This window comes from Falco peregrinus, chromosome Z (assembly GCF_023634155.1).
Source record: "Falco peregrinus isolate bFalPer1 chromosome Z, bFalPer1.pri, whole genome shotgun sequence".
Taxonomy (NCBI): Eukaryota; Metazoa; Chordata; class Aves; order Falconiformes; family Falconidae; genus Falco; species Falco peregrinus.
The window spans coordinates 44,364,421-44,377,765 of NC_073739.1; the positions used below are offsets into that span (position 1 = coordinate 44,364,421).

General features: G+C 43.9%; 1 protein-coding gene across 1 annotated transcript in view; it reads left to right on the forward strand.

The window, feature by feature from the left end:
- The first annotated feature begins 1,250 nt into the window (after positions 1 to 1,250).
- Positions 1,251 to 13,345, forward strand: part of LOC101912464 (guanine nucleotide-binding protein G(q) subunit alpha) — a 136,521-nt gene continuing 124,426 nt past the window's right edge. The window contains exon 1 of the mRNA XM_055790958.1: positions 1,251 to 1,819. Coding sequence (XP_055646933.1) covers positions 1,684 to 1,819 — 136 coding nt within the window. The 5' untranslated portion in view covers positions 1,251 to 1,683. The remainder of the gene's footprint in view (positions 1,820 to 13,345) is intronic.

The window sequence follows — 13,345 nt, forward strand, 5'->3', positions numbered from 1 at the left end:
AAACTAGAAGCTATGTCAACACATCCCACCCCATTGTGTACCATCACCCTGGGGGCTACCGGAGGGCAGCGTGAGGACTGCTTTTTTGGGACTGGGAAGCTCATGGGGAGCAGGGCTGGGGCGAGGGGTGGCAGTTCAAAGTGTTGGCTGAATACAAGTTACAACAGCAAAGCACGAACTGCAGCGTATCGGTGTCTTTCAGTGAGGCAGTCAAGGGTGCCACTGCTCTAGAGGTAAACGTCGTTGCTTTTTGCCACATGTGACTGAACCTCTCCAGCAGCGTGTCAGGGCTGTGGGCTCAAAAATTTGCTTGTGCCTGGTGGTGTGCGTGTGTCCTGCTTTGCGTTCCAACTCCAGCTGAAGGTGAAGGGGGCACTTCTCCCCTCCCTCCTCCCTTCCCGCCTCTCAGTTGCCACATATTGCCCCCAACCCTGCCAGCCCAAGTCATGCGTCCTAGGACGGGCACAAAATAAAGATGTGTCCCCTCGACCCTGCCAGCCCAAATCATGTGTCCTAGGACGGACACGAGATAAAGATGTGTCCCCCCGACTGAAAAAACAAGGAAGCGAAAGCAAACGCAGCGGCGGGCGCGGGCGAAGGCTCTGCCCTGCTGGCCGGACGCGAGCAGGCTGCGTTCCTCGCGGCCATTTGGTGCGAGAAGTCGCCCGCTCTGTCCCCCACCTCCCCTCCCCTGCCCTCCGCCACCGCAGCAAGGCGGGCGGGGGCGGACTTGGGGCGCCGCGCCCGGCTGGGGGCGGGGGGCGGCATCCCGGGGGGGCCCGGCTCCCCCGGCCGCTGGCCCCCGGCGTGCGGCGGCGCGGGGGGAGAGCGGGAGACGGGCCGCCATATTTCTGCCTCACCACGCCCGCGGAGCCGAGCCATTGAAAAGCCGGGCTCGCCCGGCCCTTGGCTGCCTGCTCGCCTCCTTTTCCTCGGCAGCGGTTCCCCGCCACCCTCCCCCTGTCGTCCTTACTGGTAGGGCAGGGGCGAGCGGCGGCAGGTCCCCGGCAGCGGCTCTCCCCTCCCGAGGGGCGAGCGGCCGCCCCGCCGCCGCGCCGGGAAGGAGGGTCGGCCCTGAGGCAGCTCTCCCCGCCGGGCGCGCCGAGGTCTCCGGGCAGCGGCGGGCTCTCCCACCGCGCCGGAGCTGGGCGTCCGCTCCGCGGCACGGGAAGCGGCGGGGAAATGTGTGTGCGGAGGGGGGGAGGGATTAGCGGGCATTAGCATTTCCACGGGGGGTGGGGTGGTCGCGTCGGAGGGCGGTGGGGGTGTCGTCCGCCGGGGATAGCTGGGGACCGCTTTGGCTGCGGGCGGCGGCGGCGGAAAGGGAGCAGCAGGGCGAGGGTGGCGGCGGCCAGTGGCTCGGCTCGGCTGGGTAGAGCTGCTGCCGCCGTGGTGGATGTTTCCATGCTGTTCGGTGCATGATTTAGAGGAGAGGAGGAGTTGGCAGCGGCGGGTGTCAGCGGCAAGGAGCGCGGACCCGCGCCGCCAGCGGCCCTGCCTCTTTCTCCTCGCCCCTGTGTGGCATCGAGGCAGCTGCCTGCGCTTGCCCTGGGGCGCCCGGCGGGTGCTCTCGGGCAGAGAGCCCCTGTGCCCCCCGGGGCCGGTGCGGCGGCGGCGGGGTGCGTGTGGCTGTGCGTGCGATTTTAGGGGGTGGGGGGGTTGTGTCTGAACCAGTTAGGAAGAATGACTCTGGAGTCCATCATGGCGTGCTGCCTGAGCGAGGAAGCCAAGGAAGCCCGGCGGATCAACGACGAGATCGAGCGGCAGCTGCGCCGGGACAAGCGGGACGCCCGCCGGGAGCTGAAGCTGCTGCTGCTGGGTGAGTGCTGGCTGCCGCCGGCCGCCTCGGCCCGGCCGGCTCGGCTCGGCTCGGGCCGCCGCCGGCACGCACGCCCCCGGTACCGCCGGCGCTGCAGCCCCGGCCCCGCCGCCGCCGTCTCGGGCTCTCTCCGGCCGGCGCGTTACATGGCGGGGCCGAGGCAGCCGGCGGCGGGGTCGCTCGGGCTGCCCCTTCGGACGCTCGCCGCCGCCGGCCGTACCCTGGCCGCCTCGGGGCGTGTGTGCCCGGCCGTGGGCATCGCCGGCGGCGGCGGGGCGAGCGGCCGCGGCTCCCGCGGGTGGGCTCGGTGCGGGGGGGAGCGGCTTTCCAAAATGGAGAGGGGAAGGATGGATGGCGGGTGAGCGAGGGGGTGCGGGGTGGGGGGGAACAGGGGCACATGTTGGCGACGGTGTTTGTGGGAGAGCGGTGGAAGGCGGTGGATTAACGGAGGGACGCGCAGGGGGAGTCGTTGTGCGGATCGGTGGTGGCGGGTTTAATGTCTGCATTGTTCTGCGAGCCTCGGGAAGGTGGTTGGCTCAGTGGTTGCGTTTCTTACGGCGATTTTCGATTTAATGAGGTAAACTGGTATAAGCGGCTTATGCTCAGATTGTGGATGGGTTTTTAGAAAGAAAAGGGAACGGCAAAGCCCCAGATGCATACGCGAGGCTGAGGAGTAACCTGAAGTATGCAGGAGGGTGACAGTATCTTTGATAGCTTCGGAGTCCACCCACTGGTCAAGAAATAAAATCTGTTGTACCATTTCTCTTTAATTAAAACAGAGGTTGTTATTTCAGAGCCGCAAGTATGCAGAGGCAGTGTTTATCTAACAAAAATTTGGCTTGTGTTAAAATAGGCCTTTTGAATTAAAATACTGCCCTTAATCCAGTGTGCTCTAGCATGTCGTGCAGCTTTCTTGGTAATGGGGCTTCTGCCTGGGACCGGGAGGCCTTGAAATATGTCTGCACCACTGTCTGGTGTGTGGATGAGTGGGGATGTTCCAAGTGGATGCGGGATGTTTATGCAGAAAACTTTTGTCTTGGGTCATGTCTAGGAAAGTAGTGATTTATACTGGGGGAGTAAACTGCCTTTTCAGTGAGGTAAGGAGAGTTTAAAGGAAAAGTCAGAATGCATTTTAGTGCTTCTGTATGAATATGCTATTTTCTGCAGCTTGTCTTCTAGATATGGAGAAAGCAGTTGGGATCCTTAACTGGTGTGGGAAGGGAGTGGTGAAGACAGATGCAGCAGTCCCAGTAGTAATGTTCTGTCTCATTTTGGCCTGATTTTGGTTTATGGAGATGCATGTTGTGACTGTTACAAGATTCAGGAAGAAGATGAAATAGGGCATAGCTAGCTTGCCTTTACTTAACTTTACAGATACTTAATTACTTAGTGATACACATTTGCTTCAGGAGAGGCAGTTGGCATATTTGACTTGTTACTTGGATCCAGATTGTTTCTGTATTTTCTGGATTTTCTTCCAGAAGTATTAGAGGCTTCTCCCAAGTTTTCAAAAAAGTATGAAATGTACTGAATGAGACCAACATGTATTACCCAGACAAGGAACTCGGAGGTCCACTTCTGAAGTCAGTGATGCAGAGTTTGTACTGTATCGCAAGGTGCTCCCACTGGTAACATGAAGTGTTGGGGTAGGTGGTGGTAGACTGCGACTTAGTTGTGGCATTGCTTTGGACTGAATGGTGCTGTGACTTGAAGGAGAACACTGGAGAAGCTGACCCACAGAAAGTGTTGGGGACAACTCTCTTGACTGCCTTCATGAAAAGTTTTTGCATTCATCACCATCAGTGCAAACCAAGAGTTCTGACACGCATTTGAAGGCATAAGCATGATGTACTGGAGACCAAGAGGGTGAACGTTCAGCTGCTCATACTTGACAGCATATCTGTATACTTGGGTAATGAAACAATACATAAATTGTTACTGTGCAGACGCTTTTGGTCTTTTGTCTTGTCAGCCTCAGTCATACTTTGACTGAAAGTGTGTGTGCATGTGCAGCTGTTTGGATTAACACTTACTGCATTTTGCAAGATGAGATCATTATAGTGGTGTACCACTGTTAGGAGTTGTGGGATTGGGTAGATATTCATGTTTCAATTTATGAACAAATTTTGAGGAAAACTTTTTTTATTGGTGGGTTTATTTTAGGTATTTAACACCAGTTTCCCCCCCCCACCCCGTCCCCCGTCCCCTCAGTCATGCTGCTTCCCTGGCATAGGCAGTTGCTTGGTTATTTGGTTATTGAGTTTATGTGGGTCATTCACATGGTTATGAGACAGACAAAACCATTTCAGAATAGAAAAGTAGTCATTATAAACAGTGAGGCTGTAGCACAAAACCCACTTGAAATTCCATGTTTTTTTTTAATTGAATAGACCTTTACTGTCCCATTACATGTCTTTCCCCTTCAAAACTTAAATTACTACAGTGCTTGATTTTATTTGATGTAAACATAGGCAAATGTGTTTGTTTTCTTTTGTGTTTTCTTTTATTCAGAAGTGCCAACTTTTCAACCTTTTAAAGTATTGTGGGACTTAAAAGCCTAAGTGGGTTAAAAGCTTTTGAATATGGGACTGAGGCATATCCTTTGGGTCATAAAGAAAGTACTAGCACAGTTTAAGCTGAGCCATGTTAATTGACAGTGCATATTCTTCAGACTTTAAGTGCAAAGTCAAAGGTATTAATAACTCAAAAAGTTTTAAGGCACAAATACGCATATCAATGCAAGATTGTTTTCTTGTTTAAAAATTATGTGTACATATATGTAAATGCACATATGTAGCAAATACAGAGAAACTTACTATTTCATGATCAGAAGAGAAGGGGGTTTTGTCCTTAACTTGTGGAAGATACAGTGCTTCCTTGCAGAGTGAGCTAGTTTCCTCTTGTTACTGTGTGACACACACAGGCACCCTGTGCTCAGTACGCATTCATGGTGGTATCTTTTTACTTTTCATGGGATCAGAGAGTTTAAAATGCTCAGTTATTTACGGAAAACTTCTGCTGCATGCTAAGATTATTTTTAAGTATTCGTTTTAAAATAAACCCCATCTGTGATTAAAATACCACTGTTAGGTACATTTTTGTACATCATTGCTTAATTTCTGGAACAGCTTAGAACAGGACAAAGTATTTTTTTACTACTGTAATCCTGAAAAGCCAGAATTCAGAAATATGCACTGGAGCATATTGCATAGTAGTATTTCAGCTAGCACTACTTGGCTGTAAGGTTTTTAAGGCGCTTTGGAATAAATTCAGTATTCTGCTGAATTTGGTTTTAATCTTACGTATTTTCCAAACTCTTCTGGATTTCATTACTGCTGAGCACTTTGTGAAACCCTATGATTGTTCTCCAGAGCTTACAGTTGTTAATCGCCATCCATTGTTTGCTGTTAGCTGTAAAAACACTTATATTTTTTTTATAAGTGGAAAAAAAAGAGGTGTTTTAATGTTTTATGTTGTTATATGCCAAACAGAAGTATTCAGCATGCTGGCATTTAAGCATATATATATGTACATATTTATTATTAAGCAGTAAGAGCCATGTGCTCGAGGTCTCACATAATTTTGCTTGTTGTCCATGGAAATTTTGCATGGTCTCAGAAAGCAGCATTTGAGCCTGCAGCGTAGATTGTAGCCATAAACCTTCAATCCTAGTCATTCTCTGCCTGTAAACTGTAGATGTTTATATTATACTCTATTTTCTCAGTGGGAAATACTCACTGTCTTAAGTACGTAAGAAATTAATGTGGCAGTATCATGCTAGCTGGCTAGCTACCCCTACATATCTATAAACCTTGGCAAAATTTAAGTACTGGAGGTGAGTTACAGTGTTTGCTATTTTGTGGCGTATTAGCTGGTGTTGTCATGTACAAAACGTGGGGTTTTTTAAGGGGTAGGTGTTTCATATGTTTGAGATGCTCAACTTGCTTCACTGACACGTTTGCTGATATGAGTGTATTTTTATTCTCTATGCATTACCAAAGAAAACAGGTGGAAGATAAACCATTTGAAGTAGTGTGAGTGGCAAAAAGTCTTAGGTGGAAAGATGCTTTTGAACATAAGCTGAATATCTGGCAAGCATGCAGGATATACATGCATTTATTTTCTTATACCTGTCAGCTGAACTAAAGATTTACATACAGAACTTGGTGAATTAACAAATACTTATGCTTTCTGTAGGTAAATTGAAGAGGATGTGGGTCCATTAAGCCATCAGTGGAGTACACTGGTTTTATGTAACTTTTTCTTCAGCTAGAGAAATAAGCAAGCTTCCCTATCTTTCCTGTAACTTGTATTTGCATTGGTCTGGCCTACTGAACACTTTTGAATAATTTGAGGTAGTTTAGTTTAGTATGTACTGCAGTATATATTTACAACCGTAAAATGAACAAATAGTTAAAGTTCATCTTGATATGTGTTGAAACTAGATTGGCAAGTATCTACTATTCAGCAGAAGCTGATTCTAAGGAAATAAAATTTCATTCTGGATGCAAAACAACTTGATGTATTCTTATATAGACATATATGTCCATATATAAAAAATATGTCTTTTTTTGGAGGAAAACACAGTTCATCATCTGGATATCAGTGTGATAACTTATGAAGAACATAGATTTAGAACATATTTAAGAACATATTTCTTTATTTTTAGTGCATCATGAAGGGATGTTTTGTTTGCAGCCATTAAAAGAGTTTGTTGTTGTTTTGGTTTTACTACTTTAGAAATGGTCTACATACATTGAAGTTAATAGGAACTAGATGAGGGCCTTAATAGTCAAAAGAATTCTGGCTAATTTAATTTTGTTCATATGTCAAGTGACCCCAAATTCGTATCTTACATTGACGAGCAGTGTTGACTTAGTGCAGGAAGGAAAAGTATATGCTGAGCAGAAGAATCTTTTGAGAATGGACATTTGAGTGTATGTTGCAAAGTTTAAAAAATAATAATTCTGCTCTTTAGTTGCTTCCATTTGTTATTGTTGGTACATAATGGCAATTTCATAGGGGAAAGCATTTCTTTTGAAATAATATAACAATCTCTGTAAAATCAATCCCATGAAGGTGTGAGGTAACATTTAGATGGGTGGCTAATGGTGATTAGCTTTGTTGCAGTAGTAGAATGCTATAAACACCAAGGATCTTTTCTTGCCCTGCTGAATGGTATAAGACTCAGGAAAAATCGGTTCTTGCAGTTGAATGCTACTAAGTAAACAGCTGTTAATAATAAAATAATGGAAGTATTTCAGCACTCACCATTTATTTAATTATAAAACCTCTTCCTGGCAAGATCAAAGATCAGAAAAGCAGTACAAAACCAAGGAAGAATCAGAATGTAGGAAATACTAAGAAGCTGTAAAGGCAGTGTACTTAGCATCAGAGACTGAAGCATGCATGCCGCAGGTTTTAAGTATTGTTAACTCTGTGCAAAGAAGTTAGATGCATTAACACTGGAGGGCATGAGTCTAATAGATAGCAGAGTTCCAGAAGTTAAAAGTTTTGAAAGTTACTGGGAGAGTTCCAGGAACAGCACAAATGTTTTTTCAAGCTAAATTGAAGATTAAATCTTAAATGTTCTGAAAGCACATTTTTCCCCCAATAATTAATGTTGATACAGAGACTAAACTGAAGGGTGATCATCTACAGATTTTTGTCCTTTGTGGGTTTTCAAAGGACAAATGGCATGGAATAATCAAACTACTTAATTTGCATACTATGCTTAGCATTTAACCGTACTATAGAGTTTTATCCCAGAATCCCTGAGCAGATGTAGTTGCTAACAGAAAAGCCCTGTTGTTGCTTTTATTCTGCATTTCAGAAGGTAACCTAGCTATTTAAAAAATAAAATAATAATAAAAAATAGCCACCGAACAAGATTCCTCCTTTGTCAGTCCATTCAGGCAGAATCACCCAGCAAACCACTGATATGAATTATACGGTTTAGGCAAGCCCCATTTTGGTGGTTCATCTTGTCTTTCCTTGAAGAGTAGGTGGTGTGCAATATCTGCGTAGCTTGAATAAAGCAACAGAACGTCAGAAAGTTGCTGAAAGTAGAACCCCCTAGTGATACAGTAAATTGAAAAGATAGAGCCTGTATCACTGTTGCCTCAGCAGAGCTGAGCTGCATATCAATACTTTTATCTCAAAGCTATGCTGTTTGTGAGTTAGGCTGACCTGCTCTGCTATGTGGAAGCATCTGTTAGGGATGGAACTAGATAGTTTTGTCTAGTTCCTGGGTCTGGCTCTGGTTTTGTCTCAGAGCAAGTAGATAGATTAAATGTCTACCCAGGGTCCTGTCCTCATTGTTTATTCATGCCTTTGGCCATCTAGGAGAATGTTATGGTGGTCCTTGTCAAAATGCTTTGGGACTGAGCCCCAGTTATCAAAAGTCTGTTGAAAAAGATTTATTTTTCCCCAAGGCAAATTGTGGAAAGGGCAGTTAATGTTTGAAATGGTGTTATATTCCTTCCCCCGAGTCCCAGCTAAAATCTCTTGTCTGAAGAGATCAATGCGATTAGGTCCTTAACTCTTTTAAAGTTAACTGGAAATACTGCTCTAATCTTGGTTAAGTATCACCAAATGTGGACCAGAAGTTTTTTTCCAGATATTTAGCCACCTTCAAGTAAAATCCAAGTTAAGAGCTCAGGTTTACTATTCTGTAGGAATTTGGTATAGTTGGATGAGATGGAAACCCAACCTGTTAGAGATTCTTCCAGTAAACAGGAATTGACAATTTAGAAATGGAGTGTGGTTCTATAAACTGAAGTACTATGTAATGAACATATCTTCAGTCCATTTTGAAATTCTCCATTAGGAAAAAATATTTTATATTTCACAGTATTTGCTCTTACAGCACAGGATATACATTACTGCCTGGTCTTGTTAGTATGTCTTATGTACGTGAGCTATACACTGACTGGCTGCTAGCACACTGCGTCTTGGTCCTTGGCTAGTTCATTGCTCTGCCAGCTGCAAACTCAAAGGAAACTAAGATAATGTTTGGCGAGTATCATTGTGCTGAGTGAGAGCACTTCTGTAAGTAAAGGAAAGTTGCTTTTCTGTCTTTATTCTTTAAACCCATCACAGGAGATTTTTAAACTTGTAAGTCTTCAGTGTTTAGTGTTAGTTATCTTGCTCATGTTAGAGAATGTTTTGAAAAGAATGCTGACCGCTACAGCCCCACGTTTCTGGGTGAACAGAGTCAGACAGAAAGTCAAATGGTTTCTGTAGCAGCAATGCTATCTTACAAGGCTAGAAAAACTCAAAATGCATAGAAGTTGGGAAAGATGCCAGAATTCCTTGTGCTTTTAGGAACTGATCCAGCTTGGGAAACAGGATCAAGTATGGAACATTTATTTTGCTCTGACATTGGCTCTACCAAGCACTGTTATGTACCACTCTGTCTCATAGACCAGAGCGGTAAAAGCAATGGAAACTAAATGCTGAAAACTAAAGGCATAATTCATGTATCTTCAACAGGTTCTTACATAGCTGTCCACATACTTGGATGATTTGATGTTTGTCATTTTGAAGAGCGTTGTCTAGGTGACATTGAAATCAACATTTGTATTGACAGTGGAGACCTTTCAAAGCTGGTTTGCAAAAAAGAACAGTTTTGAAAAAAACCCAAACCAAACAACTCCAAAATATTCTTAACTCGCTTGATCTTTTAGGAGAGAAAACAATGAGTCTCACAATACTTCTCACTTCTACTTCTTTTTTCGTTTGTTTTTAAAAAAGAAGTAATAGTAGCCTGGAGACTAAGACACTGTATGGTTCTGCTGGGGGGAAAAAAAGCCCAAAGAATAAAACGCATGGTCTTACACGTATATTTGTATACTTCTCTCATTAAGTTATCTTTTTCATGTTTATGTGATGATGGAACCTGACACTTGGAAGTATTTTCAAAAAGGGTGGAAATCTTCATGTCTATTTAATCTCTCCTGTCCTGAGGCTGCCAGTTTTTATTAGGGATGGTTATGATGTATGTACCTCGTCATCATTAACAATGGTGAGATCAGTAGCTTATCTCAGAGTGCAGCCCAACATGCAGCTGTCTGACTTTTGAACACTGCTGACCTGGCCCATTAGCAAAAGAGACATTTAGAGATCAAAGTCCCTTTATCTCATTACAGTTCCTCTAATCCATCAAGTCTAATTTTAAGTGAATTTTTGTGTGGTGTTTTCATCCGGGAAGTAATAGGTGTTGCATGTCATGCCAAACGGATTTAGTGCAAATCCCCCATCAGAAACACTTCCGTTGTGTGAAACTTTTTCTAATCCAGCAAGATAGGGAAAACTCTTCGGCAACATCAAGCCAAAACTCTGGCTGTAACTAAGCCTTAACCTTAAGATCATGGGATATATCCTTTTAGAAGATACACTGAAACATGTGTAAGACAGGGAGGTGATTAGAGACAGCTGGAGTGACTTCACGAAGGGCAAAATGTGCCTGACTAATCTCTTGGCCTTCTGTGATGGGGCGACTGCATCAGGGGAGAGAGGAAGATGTCCTCTTATTTAAGCTTCTGTAAGGCCTTTCATATGGTTCCCCACAATATTGTTACTGCTAAATTGGAGAGATATGGGTTTCATGGATGGTCTGTTAGATGGGTGAGGAATTGGCTTGAATACTGCATCCAAAGAATTACGGCCAATAGCTCAGTGTCCAGCTGGAAGCAGTAATGAGTGATGTCCTGCAAGGGATCATACTGTGTAATAACTTCATTATGACATGGACATTGGGATTGAGTTGCACCCTCAGCAAATTTCCAGTTGATACCAAGCGGAGTGGTGCGTTGGTATGCTTACAGGAAGGGATGCTATCAGAGGGACCCTGACAGGCTTGAGGAGTGGGCGCATGTGAATGTCATCAAGTCCAGCAAGGCCAAGTGCAAGGTGTTGGGTGCATTGCCCCTGGGTTGGGGCAGTCCCCAACATCAGTACAGGCTGGAGGATAAAGGAATTGAAAGCAAGCCTTCAGAGAAGGGCTTGGGGGTAATGGTGGATGAAAATGTAAACCAGACTCAGCAATGTGCACTTGCAGCCCAGAAAGCCAACTCTATCTTGGGATGCAAAGAAAGAAGCGTGGCAGCTGGTCGAGGGAAGTGATTCTGCCCCTTTGCTCTCATCAAGACCCCACCTGGAATACTGCTGCCAGCTCTGGGCTCCCCAGTACAAGGCAGGCACGGACCTGTTGGAGCAGGTCCTGAGGAGGGCCACAAAAGTGGTCAGTGGGCTAGAACACCTCTCCTATTAAGAAAAGCTGAGAGAGTTGGAGTTGCTCAGCCTGGAGACAAGAAGGCTTCAGGGAAACCTTGTTGCAGCCTTTCCCTCTGCAAAGGGGTGCATAAGAAAGACAGAGAAAGACTTTTTACCTGGGCCTGTAGGGACAGGACAACGGGCAATGGTTTTAAACTGAAAGTGGGTAGATTTAGATTGGACACAGAGAACTTTTTTAAATTAGTGTGATGAGACATTGAAACAGGTTGCCCAGAGAAGCTGTGGGTGTCCTTTCCATGGAAGTGTTGAAGGTCAGGCTGGATGGAGCCTTGAGCAACCTGATCTAGTGAGATATATCCCCTGCCTGTAGTACAGGGGCTGGACTAGATGATCGTGGAAGGTCCCTTCCAACCCAAACTATTCTGTCATTGGAATGCTTTGGTAGTAAGTAGTTCCCTGGAATTAAAGATGTTACACCTCTTCCCAACCTCACTGCTGGATGGAACAGTACTTTATTTATTTATTTTCCTCTGAAAATGCACCTAAACACACTTACAGTTTTTTCAGTGAGAATGTGGAGAAGAAAAATGTGAGATTTTTTTGTACTGTGTTCAGTTTCCTCATAGTCTCTTGATTATCTCAGCATCAAAATGGTAAAATAAACATTTACTCTGATTCATGAAAAGCTGGATTTCACTTAGATGACTGTTTCTCCTGGTTTAGCAGCTGACTTCATAGGAAGGCAGGACAGACCATTTAAGAGTAGATTTGCTTTCATCAAAATGTAAAATCAAGTATTTTCTACAAACAAAACTAAGATCCATTGGAATTGCTGAATTTGACTTAATTGACTAATAGCATGTTTGCTCGAATTCTAGGGTTAGCATCAGTAATATTTTACTTTTAAAGATGGCTTGGCTTGTAATCATTTAAGCTTGGCTTTTAATACCATCTGTGATCATAGCAATCTAGAAACATTCTCTGTCCAGAGCAATTTTTGTTCTCTTGGGGTTTATTTACTTAATTCCATGCATTCTTATGTCTTATCTGCAAGACATGATAATAATGAATTCTGATTCACTGTGGTTTTGTTCTGTGTTTGGCTGTACAACAGAGTAATACACTACTATTAATTATTAAATCTAGTTAGGGTTAAGAACTAGCCTCATGATAATCTCTAAAGATTTTAGCCTTTGAACCAAAACCAGATAAACAACCTGAACAGAATTTGCTAATAGTACTCAATGTACTCCCAATGACAAATGCAAACCTCTGATATTGGACAGTTAAGTTACTGTGTATGTTTTTAAGTAGTTTCCCGTGGAGAAATTCTTGTGTCTTTTCTTTTTGTATGTGTATTTTTTTTAGTTTTTTTTTTTTATTATTTATGGCCATCTGAGTTTTATCAGAGCACTTTTCCTTTGGTTATTCTCAGAAAATACTTCGGCTGAATCTTTTAATTTGCAGGCATCTTTGGTGTACAATTTCATGTAGTAAAGTGAGGAGCATAGTATTTAAGTTTTTACATTGAATTTTTTTGTCTGTGGAGTTTTCCCATTAAATAATAGAAAACCAGGAAAGCAGAAGGAGATACATAGCTTTTGTTGTTTAAAAAGGCAAATAAGGTGGTTTTTTGTTGTAATTATGCAAAGTTACTGTATATATGACTTGTCATGCTGTTAGGGCATGTTCTTATGTTAGAATAGCTTTAAAAAAGGAAGAAAAAAACTCCACAACAGTATTTTGTGATGTCTTTACTTTGTGTTTTAGTGGTTTGTGTCTCTAAGGAGTGACAGTTGTTTTCTGGAATAATCCATAGCTGGAGAACCAGGTCATCACCTTCAGCGCATATGTTTTATTTGTCTTGCTTACATGATACCAAGCAATTCTGCACAGTGATGTGCAATTCTCTGAACACTTTCCCATTCCTTTGCAAGTTTTTTTTATGTGCACAGAAAGCCAAAACTCTGGGAAGTGGTCAGAATGGGGCCATAACCAAGGCAAATGCTTAATTTGTTTATTTAGTGTATTTTACTTTCTTTAAAACAATGTTTCAATCTACCTATCTAGATTGTAGTTTAGGTATAGTGATGTTAATTGTATATATTGGTGTGCTCCATAGCTCCCAGGCTTGCTTGTGTGCTTTCTTTGGGTTTTTTTTTGTTGGATGAGGTGGTTTTTGAACCAAAGTACATTGCTATTATACAAAATGCCACCACCCTGTCTGATAACCTGTTCGTTTATTGTGAAATTTATTTTCGGACATTAGGTGAAGTATAAGGAATAAAC